The sequence below is a fragment of the Engystomops pustulosus genome, chromosome 1, assembly GCF_040894005.1.
Source record: "Engystomops pustulosus chromosome 1, aEngPut4.maternal, whole genome shotgun sequence".
Lineage (NCBI taxonomy): Eukaryota > Metazoa > Chordata > Amphibia > Anura > Leptodactylidae > Engystomops > Engystomops pustulosus.
The window spans coordinates 223,075,393-223,102,496 of record NC_092411.1 but is presented as its reverse complement, the minus strand read 5'-3'; the positions used below and the strand labels follow the sequence as shown (position 1 = coordinate 223,102,496).

The 27,104-nt window shown below is 41.1% G+C and overlaps 1 protein-coding gene and 1 long non-coding RNA gene across 2 annotated transcripts in view; one reads left to right on the top strand and one right to left on the bottom strand.

The window, feature by feature from the left end:
• Positions 1 to 882: 882 nt before the first annotated feature.
• Positions 883 to 27,104, top strand: part of MGAT4D (MGAT4 family member D) — an 86,213-nt gene continuing 59,991 nt past the window's right edge. The window contains exon 1 of the mRNA XM_072119631.1: positions 883 to 1,160. Coding sequence (XP_071975732.1) covers positions 1,070 to 1,160 — 91 coding nt within the window. The 5' untranslated portion in view covers positions 883 to 1,069. The remainder of the gene's footprint in view (positions 1,161 to 27,104) is intronic.
• LOC140105144 (uncharacterized) lies at positions 15,911 to 22,701 on the bottom strand. Its single transcript, XR_011850510.1, has 3 exons — positions 22,666 to 22,701; positions 22,496 to 22,544; positions 15,911 to 16,277 (listed from the first exon to the last, which is right to left on the bottom strand). It is a non-coding gene; the product is annotated as an uncharacterized lncRNA (long non-coding RNA).

Here is a 27,104-nt window from a genome sequence, read left to right as displayed (position 1 = left end):
ACATTCTATTTAATGCTGCTGTATTATGCTCAAAGTCTGAATTTAAAACCCACAAGAAATCTGCAATGTGTGCCTTAGAGATTAGCAGTGCCACAGTGGGTGGGCACCATTTTATCTCGCCTTTAGTTACTGAACTAAATGTACATGCATCACCCACTGCCTTTTACATCATATGACATAAAGGGGCTCATTTACTAAGGGTCCAAATCACGCATTTTCGTCGGGTTTACCGAATATTTCCAATTTGCGCCGAATTGCCCTGGGATTTTGGCGCATGCGAGCGGATTGTGGTGCATCGGCGCCAACTTTCACGTAACAGAAATCGTGGGGCGTGGCCGTGGAGCGTGACAGTTGATGTGATTGCGCTACTTTTGTGTAACGGCTGCAGTGTGTCTATGAAAGGGGCCTTCCAGTGGCTGTGAGAGAGATATTCCGCTACAGATGCCATCTTGGTCTAAACGGATGCCATTTGTGTCTTAGCGGGTGAACACCGGTCTTCAATAAACTCATACACCCTGCACATTGGTGAGGCAATAGATAAATTACATGCAGATAAAACAGTTTTCTAATTCATAAAGGGCCTGATACCTGTCCCACAATGTCTCTGACATGAATAACTACAACCTGCCTTCTCCTTCGCTTTCCACTGAGGAGTCATACATTACATCTATCACCTAACCTGATGTTCTTTCACTGACAACAAGCAGAGATCTTAAAACAGTTTACAGAAAGTTTATGAGAAAGTTATGAGACATTTTATTACGCAATTCATGAGATTAAAAAGAATAGATACAAGGTGGCTCCTGTGCATTGCATGGCTTTCCCTGTCAGCGGGCTGTATGGGGCAGCACACAACATGTGTCTAGCTCCTCCGCCACACAGAGACATGATAGCAGGGAGGAGCCGCCATGCGCTGTGTGCGGAGTGTGGTGCACTGGGCTGAGTGCGGCCAGAGCGGGACGCGCCGTGCTGAGGGCAGGACGCATCACTTGGCCGGGCGGGTGATGACTGCACACCCCACTGACGAGTAATCACCCTGCACGGAGGGCGGCCGACGCTGCTATGTGAGATGCGGTGCAGGACTGGCAGTCTGGTGACATTACTCTGTATGACTGCTTTCGTCTCCTTGTCATGGTACGCAGCCTGGTACAGAGACAAAGGTAAGGGCACCTGGGCACTGCATGTGGCTGATAGAACCAGTCCTAGGACTGTCACCACTAGCACATAGTTATATATATACACAGCCCGGTACAGAGACAAAGGTAAGGGCACCTGGGCACTCCATGTGGCTGATACAACCAGTCCTAGGACTGTCACCACTAGCACATAGTTATATATATACACAGCCCGGTACAGAGACAAAGGTAAGGGCACCTGGTCACTGCATGTGGCTGATAGAACCAGTCCTAGGACTGTCACCACTAGCACATATATATATACACAGCCTGGTACAGAGACAAAGGTAAGGGCACCTGGGCACTCCATATAGAACCGGTCCCAGGACTGCGAACACTGTCACCACTAATATATATATATATATATATATATATATATATATATATATATATACAGCCTGATACAGAGAGAAAGGTAAGGGCACCTGGGCTCTGCATGTGGCTGATAGAACCAGTCCTAGGACTGTCACCACTAGCACATAGTTATATACACAGCCTGGTACAGAGACAAAGGTAAGGGCACCGGGGCACTGCATGTGGCTGATACAACCAGTCCTAGGACTGTCACCACTAGCACATAGTTATATACACAGCCTGGTACATAGACAAAGGTAAGGGCACCTGGGCACTCCATGTGGCTGATAGAACCAGTCCTAGGACTGTGAGGACTGTCACCACTAGCACGTATTTATAGACCCATGGCAGGACCAATTTGCTCAGAAGAAGAACATGTCCCAGTCAGAACCATTTTTCACAGATCATTCAAACAGATGCATAAAAAACCGATAACGATTTTGGCCACTGATTTGGAGACTTTGGGGTCACTCAAGTTGTCAGTGACCACCTGGACAGGTGAATACAAAGCAGGATGTAATGGTTTCCTCGCCCATCACATCCATGGCATGTGCAGCACTGATGCCAGTGATCCATACTTCACAGCTGATGTTGGCACTGTGGATTTACTACTAGGAAAAATTCAGTGTTTGGAAATTGGATTCTGTTTTTTAGGTAGATTTCGATCCTTCTTTTACAAATGGAAACCCAGCACAGATACATTATGATGGTTTTTTTTGGCTCTGTTCTAGATCTAAATTTACAGTTTTGCTGGTTGTCATTGGTAACAGTCATCACGCTTTGTCTTCAGGTTATACCCCTTAATAGTTTAGCTGATGTCCTAAAATGCAATGGGGCGCAGTTGATTTACTAGTAGGGAAAATTCTGTTTTGGGAATTTGGATTCTGGTTTTGAGGTGGACTTCGATCCTTCTTTTACAAATTGGAACCCAGCACAGATACATTATGATGTTTTTTGGCTCTAAAGACTGAAAGTATGAAGGAGTACTGTCTGCTAAAATGAATGGGAGGCAGATTCTAAGCACTTATTAATGCAGATTTTGCAAGAAAAAAATTTCTGTCAAAAAACAATGTATGATCTAGTCTAAGGAGGACGGCTCAAGCCAAGATTTCTGTAATATATATATCCTTTTTTTACATTATCTTCACTTTTTATTCTAATCCTACACTGTGACTTGCTCTGGTCTAGATCTGCATTTACAGTTTTGCTGGTTGTCATTGGTTATAGGCGACACCCTTGTGGTCGGCTTATACCCCTAATAGTTTAGCTGATGTCCTAAAATGCAATGGGGCAGTTGGTGTTCCCTGAGACAGATTACAATACAGAACAAGCCATGACTATGAGATAAGGCACCAAGGGATGCTGGGAAATTTCAGTCCTGAAGTGTTCAGAACTGGGATTATATCTCTGTTCTATATGGGTTGTGACTCCCAGGGACATATGCATAAATTTAAAAAACTGTTTTTATACTTTGTTATTTTTACATTAATGATTTACTTCTCATATGAAATTCCTGATCATTTTTAAAGACACTCAGATGTTCTTAATGGAAAAATACAATTTCACATGCGTTTTTTTCACGCACAGGTTTGTGCTTAACGCTGACCTGTTATACTTAATACGTTAATTAAGATGCATTTTTTATCATACACAAGAAATCTTAGGTTTGCCCAGTTAAGCATAAGGGAATTTTGGCAATTAACCCTCTAGTTCAGCTCTCCTTATAAAAAAGTATCTTTTATTAATCACTTTTAAAAAGTTCTATTAACCTATCTAGTAGTTAAAGCATAACAAAACGTATAACTATGTTGCATGTATTGAGTGCAGATGATAATAGAAAATTTTGTGATATACTGTACTTTATGAACCAAATATGGTCATGCGTTCTTCTTACTTATTTAAGCAGTTTGCGTAGGGGTTAAACACCCCGGCCATGATCAATACTTAATCACAGAACGTGAAAAGATCATGGACTGATGACATGACAAGTGTGTTTTAGCCCGAAATCACCAATATCCCAACTGAATGAGGAGCCTGATAATGTTTCTAATGACTTAACCAGAGTACAAGTACAAGACTCTCACAGGGTCACCCATGTTGTATTTACCTACCTAAACTTACTTTACTTAGCTGCGGGTCATGTGACCGCTATGTCATGTGACGGCGTGATATCCTATGCCCTGCTGGCTTGTGGCAGATCATGGGTCCATGTAAGCATTACTGAATACACACCATCTCCTAGGTCACTACTCCCATATCAGCGGTTGGGAGGGCAGGGGGTACAAAGGACAAAGATAAAAAAATAAAAATGATTAAAAAATGCACTTGCATATCAGCACCAAAACCATGAAACCTCACATAATACACACAGTAAATAATGCAGATTTTAAAGTCGATTTTTGGCATGACAATCAACATCATGTGCAGAGCCTTAGGTTGGAGAGATATGACTGTGATCTGTGATTCCCAGTACAAAATCATGGAGCGACCACAGTGCAGAGGACAGGACTTTCTCATAGTGATATATGATGTAAGGAGTCCCTTCTCCCCTGCTAAATAATAATAATGATTTAGTGTCCGTACATAACTGTTTTTGGTTCCTGGATTTCCATCAATTCACCCATGGATACACTTGTGTACAGTAATGACTCCTGCATTTGTCTGACTGACTTCTTCATAGTTTGCATTTTCGTCCCTTCCATGATAAGGTTTGAAACAATAATAGGATGTCATTAAAATAGTCGCTAGTATTAAAAATAAGACAATGCCATGCGGGCCGAGTTGTTTTTTTTTCCCATCTGGAAATGAGTTGCACTGAAGAAAATGTCCATGGAAACTCTTAGCAGTTCCTGTCTTTATGTATAATCTAGATAGGAGCCTGGAATTCCACTTGATGGGCCCAGCCAGAGATATTAGCACAGGGCCATAGACATTCCCTTACTGCATGCCTCTCACCTCGATAGTTACCGAACTGTGCTTGTGTGTATGTTCCACAGGATGGACAAGAAATACTGTAATATGATCTGAGAGACGCGGTGTCCTGGCCTCCTTTCACTTGTATTCCCATGTTTGACATTTCTGTTTGCTGCCATATGGACATTGCTCTAATACATTGCTATTTTTTTTTAGTATGTTGAGTAATTTTAAAGCATTTAAACTTGTCAAGTGTATCAGGATGTGTCACCCGTCTTCACTGGGACTGGATCCTATATCTACATTTCTGCTTCACCATCTATTTGCCTCCTTGCAGGCAGCATGGAAGGAGTAGATGGGCATATTGTATAAAAGGGCCTATCAGCAGGCAGCATGTTATAGAGCAGGAGGAGCTGAGCAGATAGGGCACTATGTACATCTACACGGCTCCTCCTGCTGTATAATATGCTTCCTGCGGATAGGACACTGTGTAGAATCTGCAGGTAGCATGTCATAGCAATGGTGGAGCTGAGTCAAGTGTATCAGAAGATGTCACCCTTCTCCACTGGGACTGGGTACTATATCTACATTTCTGCTTCACCATCTATTTGCCTCCTTGCAGGCAGCATTGAAGGAGTAGATGGGCAGATTGTACACAGTGTCCTATCTGCAGGCAGCATGTTATAGAGGAGGAGCAGCTTGTACTTAGGGTCCTATCTGCAGGCAGCAGGAGAAACAGATCACGTTCTAGATTGTGTGCTATTAGCATTTCCAGTAACTTTTTTGGTATGCTGCAGATCTTTTTGTAGAGAATCCACAGGGTAATACTTTGAAACTAATTAGAATGTTTTCTTATCAATAGACTGAGAAAATAATCTGTAGCGGAAAAGTGAATAGTCACTGATTGATTTTTTTTTTTTTGGCTATCCTATTGCAATGCATAGAGTGTTGTCTGCAAACCTATAAAATTATTACAATGAAATCTACAACAAAAAATGCACCATTTTTTTCTGCAATGAATTTGCTAATGTTCACTTATCATTCTCGACTGTCATATTCTGTAGGTGACTGAGCATTGACCAATCACACATTTACATTGACTTCCAAGACCTCCTGTGATCAGCAGAATGAAGGACTGCAGGTCCTATCTAGCTGGGCACTTCTGGAACATCCTGTCCTGTAAGCCATTCCAGAAGTCCCATAGAAATTCACTGCACCTGTACTTGCTGTCAGGTCAAGTACTAATGTAAGCAAATGGCACATGCAGAGGGCTTGCATCATTACTGCAATGATTTCTTGGAAACATATTAATAGAAGAATAATTGATCTGTTTACATTGGCCTGTACACTGCTTATCTACACATAAATACACATGGCAAGACAAAACTGACACACTGCAGAGATTACCTTCATAACCTCTCATCTAAGCATAGTAAAAAACTTCTGTATACATCAGGAATATATGCATGTCAGTGTTTATATATCTATAAAAAAAGGAAATAGATAAACTATATAAAACACACTGTTACCTGTTAATCCTGTTATTGGTGTTGCACTGCTATTCAAGTCAAGAAGTCAAATCCTCTGGGGCTGCACACATGATATATTTATCTGCATGACACTTGCCCATCCATTAGATTTTAGAAACATTTGCTGTTAATCTTAGATTTATGACAACCATAGGAGGACCACCAGTGCTACCACATAAGAAGCTAGAAGTTCTGAAAAATCATATGAAAACACTGAAGAAAAACACGTGTCATGTAGCAAAAAGGAATATTTTATTCAACCATTACATTAAATGAACACTAGACAAAGACAATGAAAACAATTTAAAAAAGGGGTACAACCCAGGACAACCATAAGGGAGACTGGACACCTGATAATGTCCTCAGAAAATGACATATTTATCTGAATGCCTTTTGCCGATCCAATAGAGTTTAGTAACATTTGCTGATATTTTTTTTTAAATCAGATTGATCTTTATTTATTTTCCATTTTATATGAACAATACAAACATTACCCCATTTAGGGGAAAACACCCCACCTCCCCCCAGTCCTCCCTTATTTGCTGATACTTGTAGATTTATGACCACCATAAGACATTAGACATAAGTAAGACATAGTGCTTGTGTATTGAATTGGGAAAGGGGAGAAATATTGTGGTTGACAACTATGGCAACAAGAGCAAAAGGATCAGGCAGTTGAATTCCTGGTGCCTACACTTATCTTTCCCAACACTTGTCATTGAGGAAAGTCAATATTCCCCCACATTAAAGGTCAGCAGAACTTGTTAAAATTGGAGGGTGTGGAATATCTTAAAGGAAACCTACCAGGAATCTACCCTTAGAAGTGGATCTGATGGTAGGTTCCTACTGCCAGCTTCAGCCCTAATCTTTAATTTACTAGTGCTGTGACCTAATCTAATTGTTTAAAGCTTACCTTCACGGATTTACCCAACAAGGTAGACCTGATGGTAGGTTCCTACTATCGATCTCATCCCCATACTGTATCCGGCCAATCCCGCCCATCAGCGCGTTCATTGTGAAGCCGCATGCGCAGAACGAGGCGGGGATGCACCGATAAATTGCATAAATAAAAGATACATTTTTCTTAGATAAGTCGTATGGGGATGACGCCGATAGTAGGATCAAACTTGTTGGGTAAATCCCTGATGGTGGGTTTCCTTTAATCTAAGTAATATGTAAATTTCCTGCAGAGACTACTGGGTTATGTACTAGCCTGGCCGAGCTCCAGGGGCTAAGGCTCCTTGTCCTCGGAGCGCTCCTCTTTGGGCTGATAATGACAGGAGGAATCTACCATCAGATCTACTTATGGTGTTAAACTCCTGATGGCAGGTTTCTATTAAGTGCAAAGTTGGACAAAACTGTCTTAGGCTACATTCAGACGATGTATGCCCGCCGTACCGTAGTACGGTGGGCATACATTGGCGCTGCGGAGAGGAGCAGGGGATGAGCTCACCCCCGCCCCTCTCCATAGGAATATAAAGCGCACGGCGCCATATCACGTAGAAAGATAGGATATGTCCTATCTTTCTACGGGCTACGGAGTGGTACAGTGCCGCACATGTGCTGCACCATACCACTCCTGTACAGGGTCGTGAGCCCATAGAAGTGTCCCCCATACACGTGTGTGTATGTAGCCTTAAGCTTCACTATATTTATCAAGGTGTGTAATGCTAGTTTTAGGACTTTCTAATCTAATTTTGAACCTTGAGTTGGTTTAGTTTATTTCAGAGAAATATGCCTGATTTTGGTGCAACTTTTCCATGCCCCTTCGTCTTGCTAGTTGGTAAGTGTCTACAGCACAGTTATCAAGGGTTCTAAACAGTTTTAAAGTTTTTAAAGTTCTCTGTCTGAGGGCATGTCTCACGTCATAAAGTAGGTTCATGCTGCAAGGGGGTATAGGGATTGTCAGGTTAAACGTGTTATGCACGTTTCTCTAGCTTTTCTAGGTGAGCTAGATATTGCATGATGGTTTTATTTCCTTTTATTCCACCCCTGATAGGAATTGTATGTAGAATAGAAAATGTCAGGCTAAACAGGTTTTCTGTCACAGCAATAAATGCCTAATGCCTTTTACTCTGGATTTCCCAGCTGAATTGTGAACTGCTTCTCTGGTTAATACAATTGTTGCACATTGTAATAGAGTCAGTTTATTCAGGGTGTATATGTATATACAGTGTGTGTGTGTGTATAGATAGATTAGATTAAGATATATGTGTGTGTGTTCAGTTTTAGTCCCTTGACCTTCACCGTGTCTTTCCAGTGGATAAAGCTGGGTTCTCACGTACAGCTTTTTGCATGTAGTTGGCTTCTATGGTCCGGAAGAGTTGGTGGTCACAGGACCCGTTGCAGACAATCGGGTATATGAAATGAGTGATGTCACCAGGGCCTGTTGGAACCAGGAGCATGCTTCATTTATATGTTTGTCTTTTTTGTTACAACTCCTGGGAACTGAAGCAAAGGTAAATCCTTGTTAGTAATTGCCTGCAGTTGTGACACTAAAGTAATACTAAACTTTTATGTATTCATGTGATTTAATACAATGTTGTTAGTTATAAAACTTGCAATTCAGAAATGATTTGTATTATTATCATTCTAACAAATTGTTATTAATAAGCAAGTTCCTTTCCTTATGTTTGTTGGCAGGGCGTACACGTTATTGGTGGCTTAGAAGCCATTAGTGTCTGTATATACACTTTGTCACATCACACCCAGGCCTGTGGTCTATGACAGGCGGCTTGCCTCATACAGCCTAGTGTTGGAGTAAAATGTAGAGAGAGCAGTGTAGGGGTAGTTTCCCTTTTTTAATTATAACTGTGCAAGATTAATGTAGACATTTATCATGATGGTGTCTTGATAATATCTTAAAGTAACCAACCCTTTGAACCAATTTTGCAGAAATCAGTTGCAGTCTAGTGTGTGTCAACATAAAATGAATAACTTTTGCAGCTCTTTATCTTTGCAGTCTGTATCTATAGTTTGCAGTCCACATAAATCTAAAGGGTGGAAAAGTACTTGTTGTAACGTCTCCCTTCCCCACACAGATGCAGAACCATTTTTTTGTCCAAGAGCTCCATTGTGATACCGCTCAATATCAAGGGGCCACACAAGTAACCAGCACCCTTGATGCACCATCAACCACAGTACAGCACAAAATGCCACCCCATACATTTTTAATACCACAGTACAGCACTATATCTAACCTCAGAAACCAAATACTGCATGCAGACAATAACTAATATAGACCCAAGACCAGACAACAACTACCAGAACCCCAGAGCAGACAGAAAATCCTGGCTCCTGTTGGCCCTCACCTGTGCCATACTGGACTTGTTTTTTGATCTGTACGCTGCTCTGTGACCTGACTCTTGTTGTATACGCTGGTGTCGGAGAACCCTTGGAGAATTAGAGCAGTGATTTTCAACCTTTTTTGAGCCGCGGGAAAATATTTAAACTTAGAAAATCCTGGGGCACACAACCAACCAAAATGACACTAAAACAGTCATATTATACATATAGTTAATAATACAGATTCTAAATTTATTTTACTCACTCATTGTGAAACCTGGGCCTGTTTCGATAAACACAAAAGGGATATCCTGGCAGGAATGGTGGAAAGACACACACGAAGCTCTTCCTCAACAGTTCTAAGTTTCTCCCTGTTTTTAGTATATTGTGCTAATTATTATGTGGCTCATATACTGCAAAATAAAGGGGTACAATGAGAAGTACTAAGGCCATGAGGCCAGAGTACAAGTGCCGGCTCATATACTCAGCATATGAGCTGGTACTTGTAGTACTCCAGCCTCATGACTATAGTATTTCTCATTGTTATATGCAGTATACTGCTGGAGTACTAAAAGTACCAGCTCATATGCTGAGTATTCTGCCAACAGTTCATATACTCAGGCAAAAGCTCACATAGTCAGCATTATTGGTGGGCATTACCTTGGCGGTGGGCAAATGCCAGAGTCTCTCCGCTCTCAGGATGATGCGCCGGCCTCGGTGACGTCATTTTGTCGCGCTAGGTTCACAGCTTGCGCATGTGTTATTGTACATCTCCTACATTGTAAGAAGCTGTGACTGCGAATCGTTGCACATTGCTGGGAAACAAAACACAGGGGGCACCATAGTTTGGGGAAATTTCCCCGAGGCACACCCAACCATGTGTCGCGGCACACTAGTGTGCCACGGCACACTGGTTAAAAATCACTGAATTAGAGGACCCGGGAGTAGAGAGTAGAGAACTGCAGACAAGTTCCCACTGCTCCCTGCTCCTCTATTGCTCTGGGGCACAAGCAATGTCAGGACACAGAGCAGCAGGAGAGGACACAGGAGTGGTGAGTACTTGTTAGACGTACTCACCGCTGCCCGGGCTTCTGCACCATTGAACGCTTCCTTCAGTTAGGGAAGCGCTCATTGGACCACTCTAATTGGCAGCATCTTGCAGGCTGTGGGTCGTGCACACCTGCCATAGAGCCTCTGATCATATTTTGGGCAAGACAGAAATTCAGCCTGACCAGGTAAGGGAAGCAAAAGCTAGTACAGGCGGTCCCCTACTTAAGAACACCTGACTTACATACGACCCCTAGTTACAAACGGACCTCTGGATGTTGGTAATTTACTGTACTTTAGTCCTAGGCTACAATAAACAGCTATAACAGTTATCACAGGTGTCTGCAATGAAGCTTTATTGTTAATCCTGGTTCTTATGACAACCCAACATTTTTAAAATCCAATTGTCACAGAGACCAAAAAAAATTTGGCTGAGGGTTACAATGATAAAATATACAGTTCCGACTTACATACAAATTCAACTTAAGAACAAACCTACAGACCCTATATTGTACGTAACCCGGGGACTGCCTGTACATGCCCCAGTTGCAGTTAATTACATATTACTAAAATATAGTTTTTAACAATTTAGGTCAGGTTCCAAGATTATTAAATTACAAATTAGGGCAGAGGCAGGCAGGAGGAATCTACAATCATATGTACTTCCGATAGTAGAATCCTCATGGTATTTACCATAAGATTTAATACTAGTGACTACTGGTACTCACATGTGGGTTTTTAAACCTCAGTGGATCTCTTAATGTCATATTCTGGAATGTCCTGAATTTGATAAAAAAAATAGCTTCTAACAAATGCAAATGGACCCGGAGTGGCTCTGGGGCATCGTAGCCCCTCTGGGCTCTGCTGTGTAGTAATTTATTCTCTTCTCCTACCTCAGCTGCTTGCCTCGTCCCACCCCTACTCTAGGCAAAGAGCCAATTACATCACCCACCTCTCTGCAAATCCCTGTATGTGCTGCAGTTTTTACCTTGTGCAAGACTATTTTTTTTTTATCAAATTCAGGTCATTCTAGAAAATAACATTTATAGATCCACCAAGAAGATTAAACAAATCCACATGTGAGTATTTATAGTCCACCATCAGTGAATCAGACGGTAGATTTCCCTTAGAAGCAGATAAGGAAGGAAAGTGTGAGGATAAAATTCAAATTAAGAAGAGAAGGAAACGCTTTTTACTAATGACATTTATGACAAAGTTTATTGCAATCACTTAAATTGATTTATACAGAGTTTATTTAAATATTAGTAATATTTTAAAGGACATTTACCACCAGGATGAAGGATTGTAGACCTAGCACACACATACTGGTGCCTGCCCCCTCGTCCCCCCCCCCCCCCCTGCCGGCAGGATCTGCTGCTTGTTCTCTGGTTTGAACAAAAAAGGTTTTAAAATTTTATGCAAATTAGCATTAGGGGCTCTGGGTTCCATAGATGTTAATGGGGCCCAGAGCCCCTCAGGTTCAGTAAAGCCTTTTCTTTTGTAAAAACCAGGGAATTGGATGATAAAAGAAGAGTATGCCAGTGTGCTAGGTCTACAATCCTTCATCCTGGTGGTAGATGTCCTTTAACGGTGATGACTGGTTTATTTGAAGTTATAGTTTGGAGGATAATCTTCTGGCTGCAGACATATAAATGTGAATGTGATGTTAGTTTGTAATATACTATTGCATCACTGCCAAGTGCACAGGTTCATTGGATCTGATAATAGTGTGCATGTCTCTGTGGAGTATTAAAATGAGGCATATGGGTAGAAGATCTTAAGTTTCCAGGGAGGTGTCTGTTGTGCCTTGAAGGCATTCCTGTTACACGGCTTGTAATAAAACAACGCAGAAGGTTTAATGCTGTAGAAATGCAGTGTAAATACATCAATGTGCAAGGGGAAAGTAACTCCTGATTTACAGAAATGTCATTTTTTCTGAATTTCGATGTGATTGGTAATTGTGATACAATTGTATGGCCTGGACCTATGGTCACTTGTATCAATTCACATAAATTGCATTCCTGTAAATAGAAGGTCCTTTGATAACTTTTATTAGTGTCAGTCTATAAAACTAGATCTGCATGCGGATCTGTATTTAGTTAGAATACATGTACAAAACCACTATTAAAATTGTATGTGGTGGGAGTAGATGCCTGACAGTCAGTGTGTATTAGCATCTGGGGCAAAAACACTTGCTGATTAGTTACGAACCCTATTCACAAGCCTATTCATTTAGAGCATCAGGCTTACAAGCATTTTTTTGTTTGCTCGATTTTATGTTTAACACACATGTAATGCTCGTAAGCCTGATGCTATAAATGAATAGGCTTGTGAATAGGGTTCGTAACTAATCAGCAAGCGGTTTTTTACCCCGGATGCTAATAAATAAAGGATGGTGCAAAACGCACAAGTATGACTGTACGCTAACTCCCACAATATATTGTTCTTCTCCTCTACACACTGACTGTCAGGCATCTACTCCCACCACGTAGAATTTTAATAGTGGTTTTGTACATGTATCCTAACTAAATACAGATCCGCATGCAGATCTAGTTTTATAGACTGACACAAATAAAAGTTATCTTTTACTTGGTCAAATGACCTTCTATTTACAGAAATGCAATTTATGTGAATTGATATTGGTAAATGTGGAAACATTGGTAAATCCATTAGCTATATTAATAAGGATCCCAATAACTTCTCCTAAACAGGATTATGGGACAGAATTTTCCTTAGAAATACAGACTGTGGATTAATGTTGTATTCCCTGAAGTATTTGCAAAGTAATAAAAGCCATGGTCTGATTATCACTGACCATGGCTTATTTCTGGCCAATATTTACTAGCTGCTCATTGGTTTTCCTGGATTTGTTTGCTTTGACTTGTAATATAAACCTTTGAACTTTAAAGGACATCTACCATCAGTGTTACTACATGTCCTACGAAGAAGTTCCTGAGGATCTATGTTCCTCAGGACTTCTTATATTATAACTCTCTATACACTGCAATTACAGCAACATAGAGTTATACAAATTATGCTAATTAGCCTGGGGTGCTCCAGATACAGATAACACGCAAAATATAATGGTTGATTTCCTTTAATTTTATAATTTCATCATTATAAGCAGTCATGACCGATTCAGTCCTTATTTAGCTACTGTTTTTTTTTTTTGGTCATAATGAATTTAGAAACCATGAAATGAGTAGTTTATGGGTTGTGGTTGTCTGAGGAAGTGCAGCGAAGTCCGTGTCCTCCTCCATAGCTGTCCCTTTAGAATAATTGCTCCAGTAATGCTTGCAATGTTCGTCTCATAAAGTAAATCCACCATTACCAAAAAGTTTTTTAAAAAACCCTACAGATAAATACCTGCGCTCCTCTTCATTCTGGCCCGGTTTTCTCTAATTGACACGGCGAGGATCACGCAAGAGGCGTGAATTCGTGCCCAAAGCTCCGAACATCTTGTCCCCATGCTCCGGCCTGCTTCTTATAAGTCTTTTTTCTGGACTGGATCAAGATGAAGAGGAGGACAGGCAAGTATCTGTATTTTTTTGGTAATGGTAGAGTTCCTTTAATCTAAGAATACAGTGATATTCATATCCAGTGTCTCATTTAAGATTTGGTAGCATGTAATCAAGAAAGTGAGGCATTTGGGTCCTTAAATGGGACACTTTGAACCATTGTAAAAAAAAATCTTGCTGCAATGACTAAAATATTTGTCAGAATTCCTTTGGGTAGTTGATTGGTTTATTGGAATATTTATGGTGGTGTAGGGTAGACAAAGAAGTCAATTTCTGCATCCCATGTGGTCTAGGGCATTTACGGATGTAAATGTGAGTTCCTTCTGGAACAAAGGTTTAAAAACATACTGGGCCGTATTTATGAAAGGTGCATAACCATAAAACCATAAAAAAATTTAAACTTCTTCTCGATAAGTAAAGATAATAAATCAGAATTATTAACCGTCTCTAAGAAACTTCACCAAATAGTCGCAAACTTCACCAGGTTGTTATCAAAGTGTCATATGCTGAACGATTATTTATGAAGTGTCGGCCCCACAATATTTGTCCTTTTCCAACACTCACGCCTTTTCTTTTTTGGGGTGCAAAATTTCCTCTTCCTTTTTCTAGTTTCCCGGCACTGTTTTTGGCACATCTTTTGGCGCACATTCAGAGCTGCAAAAAGCTGATCTATGGAGCTGGTCTATTTGACCTGAATGTAGAGACGTTTCTAAACCTTTTCAGTCATGTGCCAATTCATTAACCCTTTGCACCACAATGTAACTTCCCACTATAAATTATATCATGATTCGTGCACCAAAATTGATAGATGCCCCACACAGTCCGTGTATCAGCCCATAAATCTTCATGAGCTGACCACACTGTAGGGATTGGATTTTTTGCATCATATGGATAAATGATGAAAGGAATACCTGCTTTCCCTGCTAAACAATGCAAACATTATTGGGCATCCTTGAAGCATAGATCAATATGATGCAAAGAGTCCCATCCTAGCAATGTGGTCAGACGGTGATGTAGTGAATCGTAGACCTTGAGTCCTGGACCATTCAGTTTTCAGCACCACGGAGAGCCTGTTTTATATATTGTTAAGATGCACAGACTCCCTGCATCTGGTATCGCGGCGACGCACAGACTCGTCCCCCTGGAGCAGGGCAACAGTTCCTTGAGCACTGCCTGGCCCATCATATGATCAGAAGATTTCTCTTGTTATTTGTAGAGGTGGCAATGGGAGGAGAGGTAAGTGGTGTAGTGGTGTTCAGGTCACAGTCCGGTTACGACTAACTCGGCAAAGGGATTAAAAGGGGACTTCCTCTATTTTAAAACAAACTGTCAGAAGATTATACACCTGGCCATAGATGATTTGACTTCAGATATTTATGGCCAATCATAGGTCATGAATATGAGATTGGTGGAGGTGCGACTCCTCGCAGCACTGCTATATGCTGGGCAAGTGTATAACACCATTGTCTGCCACCTCTCCCCATTCTCCACAAATATTATCCTCCGCGAGGCAAACTTTTTTTTTCTTCTCAAGATTGTGGTTGGTTTTAGGTTTTTTTTTTTTTTTTGTCAACACTTTTTTTTTCTTTTAGAAACTGAGAATCATTTTTGCAAACAAAACCTTTTTGTTGCTTCAACCAATTTTGGTTCCTTTTCTTTTTTCACAGAAGGGGGTAGATTGCATTAGGAGATAGAGAATTGTCACTAGAGACTTGAGAGTATTCAGCTATAGACGCTTATCTGTAAAATCTTTCCCTCTTTTTCAGGCTCATGTAACCTAAGGCAGCCTTCTGCTATGCAAATCTTCCTTATATGTTACTGTATCCCCATAGGAAACGTTTGTCCTGACTCTTCTCCTTTAGGAATGAATAATTCATAAGTTGGATGTCTGGCCATTTGAAGGCAGTTGTTTAGTTCACTCCCTTCATTACTTGCGGGACCTCAGCATTTTCTACAGAACAACAATAATGTAACAGAATATACTTGGAGCATCTGATTGATTTAAATTTTAGGCAGGATTCGCACACTGCTCTTTTTTATTTTTGTTAATTTTTTTTAATGAGACAAAAATATCCAAAAAGATGGTTTTTAAAACACAACAAACACAGCAGTTGTCATTGACTCTCATTTTTATGACCCATTACATCTCCAAACTTTGTCGTAGAACATGGATAACCCAATTTAAACTGTAAATATAATTTTATTTCTTCTTGAAAGTTCTAATTGTCTTGTCTTTTTTTTTTCAAAAGTGTCGTATTAAAGGGGTTTTCCAGGAATCTGGAACATGGCTGTGAAAAAACAAAATGCATAAAATCCTGTACCCTGTGTCGCTCTCGTACTTTTTCAGACCTTCAGCCATTGAATACCCTCCTCTAACCATGGGGACTTCCGTTTTCCAGTGGACTTCCTCCTGGTCCAAGGAAGTTGCCCATTATCTGAAGTGTGATCTGTGACCCCTGCAAGTGAACAACATGCAAATATTATGTATTTATGCATCAAATCCTCGACACTTAGAACGTACAATACAAGGGTCCCCTCATCTGTGGTATTGAGTGATTCCATCGCAGATGTATTGTGTCCCATTACCAGTCTATAAATCTCCCTTGATTTTCTGGGTTTCCCCTGACACAAGGTTGCGCATTAAAGGGGTTATCCGGGTTTAAAAATTTTTTTATGGCCGGGCTGGGGAGGGCTAGTTAAACATAATAAACATGTACTTACCTCCTCCGGCGCCGCCGATATCCCGCGCCGCGGTCACTTCGATCCGTGCCCCTGTAAACAAACAGGGGCACGGAAGCCGCGCACAGGGAGCTTCCGGTCCGCGTTGTGGACGGCTCCTCCCATCCGTCCCTATCTCTCAGCGTTGTAAGCGCTGGGAGATGGTGCGCATGGGAGCTTCCGGCCGGCCGGAAGCTCCCTGTGCGCCCTTGTACTGAAACCGGCGCACGGAGAAGACGGGCCGCGGCGCGGGACATCGGCAGCACCGAAGGAGGTAAGTACATGTTTATTATGTTTAAATAGCCCTCCCCAGCCCGGACATAAAACATTTTTTAAACCCGGATAACCCCTTTAATTAATAGTGTCACAACATCTGTGTTTTGGCTCAGGAAATGTGCCGTAATTTACACTGGGCTGTTAGCTTGTGGTGCAAGGGGTTAATGAATTGGTGCACAACCAAAAAGGTCCTGAGCTGTTTTCACATTTATAATGCTCTTAGCTCTTCTATTTATGTGTTGCCACAAAAAAGCTCCCAAAAAAGTGTCAGGAACCTAGAAAATCACGAAAAGAGTTGAAATAATAAATGCCCCACAAGGTCTCTTAATTATTACACATGTTTATAGAGATGTATGGGATGTATGACCCTCCCATACACACATTGCTGAAAACAATGACATTTCACTTATTCGAGTGGAAGCTCATGTGGAAATCAACCTTTGAAACTCAAAAATTGATGCGTTTTTTGCATGAGAAACCAGTTGGCTGTGTTATTACTACAGGGTAAATCTTCTAACCATTCTGGTTTGTGTAGATACCCGAAGAATTCAATTTTTATTTCATGACAAAGTATAATTTTGGTATTGAGTATCATGTTACTATACTAAGGTATTGAATTCCAAATTCAAGTATCGGTGTATAGCTAATAGAATGTTAAGTGGTATCGTTAACATTTATGTAGCAGCTAATTATGGTTAATTATGTTTTCATATTCAATCTAATTAATTTCTACTATGTGTTTATGTAACAAAGAACAATATGCTACAGATAATATGCTACAGACATTAGATATGTGGCCTTGATATCATCAATAGAATATCCAATGACTGCTCAATAAACCAAGTTTGTCCCAATATTTCCAAATGTATATAAAAAGGGATATTAAAGGGGTTGTCCCCGATTAACTAAAAATTGCCAGATGGCAGGGGGCTGCACAAAAAAATGTGAACTTTCCTTCCTGCACCACGGTCTCTCCGTGCCGTGGCCTTGTTTGTTTACAGGCACACTGCACCTCGGCGGCGTCAACTCCCGATTGCCCCTGAGCTGTATCAGGGAGGCACCACGGTGCTGGACACCGGGCGTGCTGAGGAAGGTAAGTGCACATTTATTTTGTGCAGCCCCACTCCCCCCCAACATGGCCACCTGGTAATTTTTACTTAATCTCTGACAACCCTTTTAATTTGCTACAAGATAAAATTCTCCCTGGATCGTATTACTTTTATTAAAGGAGTTTCCCAAGAACTTTATTTTATCTTCCACATCTTTCCATCTAACCCAGGGAGTGTCTTATCACTGTGATCTATACAGGTGCAGTGCAATAGCTTTACTGCCTCTAGTCCTTGTGCTGATCTAATATGGTACAGAACTGGCTGGCACAGGGATTTATTTCTGTTTACTCTCTACAGATCATGCCACCATTGTTTTTAGAAATATTGCTTTGAACTTTCCAGGGTGGACAATAAGGAACAATTATTTTCATTTGGTTACTTGACTAGTTTTTATGACCAGTATTACTTCATTCTGCATGCAGGACGTGGCAGTGCAGGACATGGAATTATGACAATATCTATTGCTGTACTCGCTGGGGTGGCATTGATGCAAGGCCTCAAAAGGAATGGAGTTTTATTTTTTAGAAAATTCTGGTCAGTTTTATGTCACAGGCATTTACGTCATAAACCATGAAGACCATATTCGGTATACAATTGATTTAAATTAATATTTGTACCAAGCATTTGTGTGTTTAATCCAGCAATATATAGGACATGTTACTTTTGTTTTTCTGTAATCTTTAAAATCATCTGTAAGATAAATGCCAGCCTCACAAATTTTCATGATGATTTTTCACTTTGTAAGTAATAATGACCTGTTTATGTAAATGCGGCCGTCGGTGTACACAGCTTGTCATTACTTCAGGTGGACCGATCTCGAATGCCCCACCCATCCTATCTGATCGCAGTTGAGAGGAACGATTCAGTGCAGAGTTCTTGGCAATGCCCAGCATACATCAACTTCTTCATTTACATAAAACTTGTTAGTAATTTTAATGAAAATAATAGCATCAATTTCTCCTGATAAAGGTATGCTATGATTCACTGTGAAGGGGTGTGCATGGATGTCTTGGTAGTTAGAAAGCAGTGGAGAACGGGGTAGGCCCCCTTTAAATATGTTATTAAACTCTGAGAATATTTTTTATAATATCAGACACTACTTGCATCTCCTCACTGACACCTCTTTGGTCTTCCTGATGTCTGCTCACAAAACAACAATCATGTGACCACTATAGCCAATCGGTGGTCACAATACATTCATAATTTGCATGGAATTACTGCTCAATGATAGCTACTGCGATCGACACTTGACTTGCTTCTTTTCCTGTGATCTTCTGCCTGGGCTCTGTTCCCAATCGCCTGCCTCACAACATCCCATTTACTTTGACTGACATCGTTCCCCAGACTTCTGGAGAGACAGGCTGCGCTCACATTTTGTTTTTAAGCATCTGTTAGACCGGCGGCACATGTGGCGTTTTGAACCCGTTTTTAAACAGTCCATTAAAAAATGCATGCGAAAAACGGATTGCTTAAAAACAGCCCAAAAACTGGTTCAAAAAGCCACATGTGGCGTATGCTTTAGACCTATGCTGCAACACATATGTCTAAAACTTTACAAAAACTGATACATTTTTGTCATACATCTACTTTTTTTTAACGTATACATGGTATTCATTGCTGTAGAAAAATATAAGTTAACAGAGCTGTCCGCTCACTCACGTATGCCAGACTGGGGGAGGTAATGGAGGTATCTGCATAGTCCCGGTGCTCGAATCCAAGACGGCTTGTCGGAGACCGGTTTCAATATCCAAAAAAAGTAGAGTATGATCGGCACTCGGAAATTGCTTAAAACTTGAGGCTTTATTTCATATCCATTAAAAATACGTGTACATTTGCAGGTAGCAGACGACCTACGCGTTTCGAACGTAGATATTCAGTTCTTATTCATGGTCTACGTTCGAAACGCGTAGGTCGTCTGCTACCTGCAAATGTACACGTATTTTTAATGGATATGAAATAAAGCCTCAAGTTTTAAGCAATTTCCGAGTGCCGATCATACTCTACTTTTTTTGGATATGGTATTCATTGCACCCGTTTTTACACTTAAAGAGAACCCGTCATTCAAAATAACCCCCCTAAACTAAATATATTTTCATAAACTGCCATTAGAGAGCATTGCCTCTATCCCTTCATTGTCCCTCTACATGCCTGTAAACCTAAGCAATGAGGTCCTAAAGCTGTATGCAAATGACCTGTGAAATGTCCAATGAAGCATTAGCTTATTCAAGCTGTCCACTCTATTCATGAGTGGGAGGCACAGCCACACCCCCAGTGCTTGACTGACAGCCTGTGTAATGATGTGAGGCTGTATAATGATGTGCTTCCTGGTGCTGGTGGCCACGCCCCCTGCAGCCTGTGTGTGCATGTGTGTGTGAGATACAGCAGCTCCAGGCAGCCTTGTTATAGCAGAACATGTCAGATTCATGTGTAGCTGATGTCTGTGTCTCTCACCTGTATATTAGGAGGATGCAGCATGTCAGCAGATGCAGCACACACACTAGCAATGCTTTACTATACATCACACATAGACATGAGCAGGGGGAGGAGAGGGGAGGGGTAACAGGGGTGACATCACTGCCTCTGACCATGTGACCAGCCTCATTTACATGATAAAAAATAGATGATTTTACAATGAATAATGTATGAAATGACTAGATAAAGGCTGGGATGGGATCCTTGTGAGCTGCTCCAACCAGTAGTAGTGACAAGACTAGTGACACAGACCTGATGACAGGTGCCCTTTAAACATTTTTAATGAATTTTTAAAAAAGAATTTGAAAAACCAAATTTGGGTATAAAAACAGATGTGACGGATTGATGAATATGCTGTAACACGTTGTGCATACATTGTCCACAGATGCCAATGTTAAAAAAAAACCCCATATACGTTTTTATAAAGGACATGAAAAACGCAGCAAACCACGTAAAAAAAAAAGGGGATACAGAGGCACAGGACAACAAATGCACACTGTGTATCCGTCGTGTCCATAGACATGAATGCATACGCTGTAGCACATGGTTTGATGAGTTTTCTTTTCAGTGAAAATCATGTCTGTCAACAGTATACAAAGCAAGATGTGAAGGCAGCCATATTATGTCCCTGGCATAGGACCGACAATTACTGCAAATGGGACATTCAGAGACAGGGAGAGCTTGACTTCAATGCTGAGCTCTCTGCCTACCTGGCTTCATACAATCAACAATTGCTGGATAATGGCACCACCCTGGGTCATGAGAGAAACCTGATCTTGAAGATTTTATACCAAAACCAATTTGCTGTCAAGCAGCTTATTAGGTGAATTTCTTCCAACAGGTTCCCATTAAAGACAAAACTCAGGGTGCAGTCACATGTTTAAGTTAAAGGGGTATTCCCATCTGGGCATTTACATTTAATTTAACATATCATTTCTTCAATTGGATGTTATTAAAAAAATGTTCCTGTGTGAAGATAATTTCTCATAAATGTAGTCATGTTGTCCCTTAGAAATGAGATGGCTTCCTCGGATACGACCGCCTCACATTTTGGCAGCAGTGGCCAGATATGCGCTATTCAACCACAGGACGGCTGTAGGATATACAGTAACTACTGGACATTTCATATACAAAAACCTTTTGTTTCTTTGTGCAATCCCTCCAGCAGAGGTGGCTGTATCCGAGGAAGCCATCTCATTTCTAAGGGACAACATGGCAACATTTATGAGAAATTATCTTCACACAGGAACATGTTTTCTAATAACATCCAATTGAAGAAATGTTTACATAGGGCAAATTAATTCAATTAAATATAAATGCCCAGATGGAAATACCCATTTAAAACTGCATTGTAATCAGCTTTTAGGTGGTTTTAGGTGCAGTTTTGTTAATTTAACTAACTTAAAGACATTTTTGAAGCAGGTTTCTCCCTTAAAATCAAATTCACTTGTTCAGTTTGTCTTTCATCTGTAAAATTAACAAAACTGCACCTAAAACCACCTAAAAACTGATTGTGAAGCAGTTGTAACTACAACTTGTGACCACACCCTTAGCTTTTGCATTTGCAAACATTAAAGCAATATTCTAGTTCGGTGATGGGGAGACCTAGTGCCCAAACAACAACCTAAGCCAACTTATATGTTGCAAAGTGGAAACATGGCAATTAAAGTAGTAATTTATTGCTACTTGCTCTGTCACAGCTTTCAATCGTGTTGGTGTTACAAGGACACCAATACAGTAGAAAGAAGGATTATAATTGTACCATCTATCCAGGCTCTCCTGAACATAAAGAATAGTGGTCTAGAGCAGGGCGATAATCCAGCTCTGTCCACACCTCCGAACTTCTCTTGTAGACCCCGGCAGCCAAAGGTTGGTTTATAATGGTGCTGAGTATAGGTCACTTGTATGTTAGCGGTAGCATATCCATGATTACACACAGTGAGATGCTGCTAATAATATTATATCTTTTAGATTTCCTTTTTTTTTTGTGACCAAAGAAAATGATGATGGATAGCTCAGTGCCTATTCACTGGCGTAAATAAATGACTCCGACACTCCTTTACAAAATGATCCCGCATTACAAAAATGAAGTGACCTACTTTTTGTTGATAATTCCAACTTAGCCTACAGCATTATGCGTACGGTTACCTGAAAAAGAACACAATTTCTTGTCACCTTTCAAAGAATTGTTAAAGCAATGCGTCACAGTACAGCTATGAGCTGAAACTCTAGTTGGCTCTAGAAACACCTTGCAGAGGAGTCACATTACCTTCATTGTAAGTGATGTTGGTTTTCAGTGTCTGTGTGTTCTACATGTTATGCGTGGCTAAATCTCATTGGATGAGTCCTGTCCCTGACCTTACTTTGGATAGCTGACAAAAGTTTTTAATTGGATCCAAGTCTTCTATCCTCTCTGGGCTATTATTTTTGGTTTTAGTTGTCATTAGCTATATTAGGTAAATCCTATAATTCTTATTGAATATCAAACAAGTTTCTATCCCAATATATCTTTTGCTTCCTTGTTTATGCAGATTTCTCATTATCATACAGAAGTTTTGACATAGTTGGCAGACACTGCAGCCTGTGGGAATATTTTGGCATGAATATAATAAGATTGAGTAATCCGATCAGGTTCATAATAGGGTTCTGTAAGCATATATCCAAACACCAACACATGCCTGTCAGGGTTTAGTGCCTTACAAGTGCACCGTGTGTCTATGGGTTTGGCATTGGACCCTTATGCCTGGAGCGAGTGAAGACAGGCTTATTCTAAAATATAAAGCTGAGTGTATGTATGTATGTATGTCCGCTAAAGGAATCTGTACCGTCTCCTTTTCAATCACCAAATTTTGCACAGTTGCTGCCTGTGACTCAGGGGACGTCTTAGACCAGGTTTTGAGCTGAAATTTGCACCCCACACTTTCCAAAATCCACTTTAAACCACCATATACAGGAGCCATTGTCTGCTGCTGCTATGGCAGGTGGAAGCGTAAGCAGGTCATTAATATGAGCTCTGAGCTATGATTGGTTACTATAGGCAATGGGTATAAGATGCTTATGTATGAGGTAAGATGGATAGAGACAGAGATAGGGGGAGATTTATCAGAAGTGTCTGAGGTAAAACTGTTCCAGTTGGCCATGGAAACCAATCAGAGATCAGCTGTAATTTTATAAACAGCTGTGGGAAAATAAAACTTGAGCTCTGATTGGTTGCCATGGCCAGCTAGAACACTTCTGCTCTCAGACACTTCTGATAAATCTCTCCATAGACAAAGTGACAGTCAGAGACAGAGACAGTCACTGGAATGAGAGTGCCCCAGACAGAGACAGTGCCTGTTTTACTGTTACTTTTTTGCTTGCAGCTTTTATTCACCTATATGCAAAATTATCAACCAGCATTGGAGTTCATCCACCATAATGTCTAGTCGCAACTGGATACATACAATGGGGCATATTTATCAGAACCTGAACCCTGAAATAATTGCAAATGCTAGTTTATTGCTAGCACTTGCGGTTACTTGCCCCATTCCGCCACCTTTACGAAAGTAAGGTGTGAAGGGAAGGGGCGCGGCCGGCGGAGCGCATGGTTGGCTGGGAGTGGGCCGGCGCAGGACGTTACTGTCCACACGCCTGCTCACTCGCTTCCACCGGTGACTTTTCACATGGTTGACAGCCTGCCCGATACATCAAGAGGCAGAAGCCTCTTGATGTAGCAGCGTCGGGCACGAGCGCTGGCGTATGATAAATATCCCCCTATGTGCATTGCGTCTGTATCTGTACAAGTTATCACTTAATATCACAGAATAAATAGGTGCTTTAGTGTATGAATTATACCCTTACAGTATCCTAAGATTGCGGCCTCATTCAAGTTATGTTGAGGTTCCCTATATAAATAGTTCTAAAATTTGTGCCTATTTATTCCTTGTTATCTCCTAGTTTCCAGCTCCTGTTTCCTTGAGCAGCGGACACCCTCTATGACATCCGTATACCTTTCTAGGCTGGAATTTTCTGGTTGTGAATACGATACATATATACACACTTTTCTGGAAACATTGCCTGAAAAGTTTGTTTGCATATTATATATATTGAGCTATTTCGGAATTGTAACAGGACCTCCAATGGTTTTCTAAATCTATCGTAGTTTGTATTGCAAACAAAGAAGGAGTTACTTCTATATTTTATGATAGCACCTTTGTATGTAGATCATGACTAAGGTGTTAGATGCCCTATTGGATTTCTATACAACAGTTAAAGGGAAATGTCATCAGGAGACCCATTTAAGCACCTCCCCCCCCCCCCCCAGTCCCAACAGAGCACAGTACATACACTGCCAAAGAGTTTTCTTATAAAAAATAGGTTTTACAGAAAAAAAATATATAGTTATATAGTATCTTTTAATGCCATGTGCTCTTTGACTAGGCACTTGTCCCCTGGGAGTGGCTATAGAGGAGTGGTTCCCCCCTACAACTCCATGTGTCCCTTTTATATATATGAAAATGCCCGTCACTTGGCTTGGCAACGCCCCCTGCATCTCTAAAGCCACTCCCAAGTGATGGACGTTATTCATATACCGTATTTTTAGGACTATAAGGCGCTCTGGATTAATAGGCGCACCATCAATAAATGCCTGCTAAAACGTCTAGGTTGATATATAAGGCGCATCGGATTATAAGGCGCACCTGATTATAAGGATGAATGACCAGCAGGTGGCAGACCTGTGCACAACTGTTGTCTGTCAGTACAATTCATATATAAGGTGCACTGGACTATAAGGCGCACCTTTGATTTCAGAGAAAATCAAAGGATTTTTTTGTGCACCCTATAGTCCGAAAAATACGGTATTTGAAAAAGAACACATGGAGGAGCGGTTTGCCAAGTGTGTGGGGGGGACTGCTCCTCTATAGTCACTCCCAGGGGACAAGTGTCTAGTCACAGAGCACATGGCATTGAAAGGTACGCACAACTGTGAAGGTAGAGCAGCACAGTGAAGGAGGGGACTAGGGTCCCAATGTTGGTGCATGCCTCCGCTGACCGGACTCAAGGTAAGCAAACGATTGCCAAAGGAAATAAAAGAGATGAGGCAGCACTCCTGGAAAAAGCTAGGTGTTTTTTTCACCCAATCTGGAAGGTGCGACGTTTCAGCTATTTTCAAGCATTGAAAGGTACTATATAACATGTCTTTTTTTCTGTAAAACCTATTCTTTATACAAAAACTCTTTGGCAGTGGATGTACTATGCTCTGTGGGGACTGGAGGGGGTGCTAAAAATGAGTTTTCTGGTGACAGGTTCCCTTTAAAGGTTTTCCACATTTGTCCTATCTGCTGGAGAATGGAGGGATTGTGTATGTGGTTGTCAAGCTTCCTCTTTTAGCTAACAAGTGGCTTCTGTAGTGTCTGACACTTCATGAACTAAGTTTACAGCGACTACAAGGCTTTCATTGAGTAAATATTAATCAAAATATTTCAGCATCCTTTGCTAAATTTTATGTGACTGGAGAACATGAAAATTGTGAATAAATGAAATACCATGTACTTTAAAAGTTGCATCACTTATATTACAATGATGTACGTTTATCAACGTATGGTGGAAAAATCCATCTAGAAGAAAGAATGTTGAATAGAAACTGCTTGTGGCCGCTCACACCAGGGCTGTGGAGTTGGTAAACCAAACCTCCAACTCCTCTGACTGCACAGTCCTGTTTTTCTGGTCCCTCTAGCAGTGCTTGATATAAATGCAGACATTCATTCCCAGTGCATTATTCCTCTAATCTATAGCACATTGGTTCTCAACCTTACTAATGCTGTGACCCGCAATATAGTTCCTCATGTTGCGGTGACCCCGAACCATGTATATAACTACTATAATACTGCCCCCTATGTACAAGAATATAACAACTATAATACTGCCCCCTATGTAAATAATACAATTACTAGAACACTGCTCCCCTCAGATCTTATCGTTCTCACCTCAATCAGGTAGCCATCCATGTCTTTTACCCCCTCCTCACACAGAACTCCACCCAGGTATTGCCTCCTTCCTTAAACAGAATCCCACCCCCTGGTCTTGTTGCCCCTCTCCCTTCACAACACAAAATTCCCTCCCAAATCTGTCCCCCATTCACAGAACAAACCCCTCCAAAATCTGCCCCCCCCCCCAGCAAATAATCCCCTTCCCAGTTCTTACCCAGGATCCCCACAGGTCTAGTCCTCCATCCTTGTCCCCCTATTCACTGTCAGCAGCCCTGCTGTATGTGATTGAGAAGCCGATTACATCATCACAGGTCCTTTAGCCGGCAGGTTGTGTCAACTTGTGTGTACATAATGCACACTTGTTTTACTGCATTTTTGCTGTGATTCGCAGCAAAAACGGGATAAAATCGTGGCTTCGATGGCTTTAGGCTACCCCTGTGTTCTGGTCGCGAACCACTATAGCAGCTTTACTCCTGAGCATGTTCATAAAATGCAGTCACATTCATCTCAACTAAAAGGGGAAATCGGGGAATCACAAGCTGCACCCACAGACCGCTTAAAGCCTGTCAGGCCATGAGTTCTGGTCCGCAGCATGCTGACATGATTCCAATGAGTGCTTCCATAACCAATGTAACTTAACTGATGAAAATGTTCATTGGTGCAGGAGGCCGGGTAGCGGTGAGGGCAGTGAAAAATTTCTCACTACTCCTGGGTCCTCTCCTGTCCTGACACTGGATGT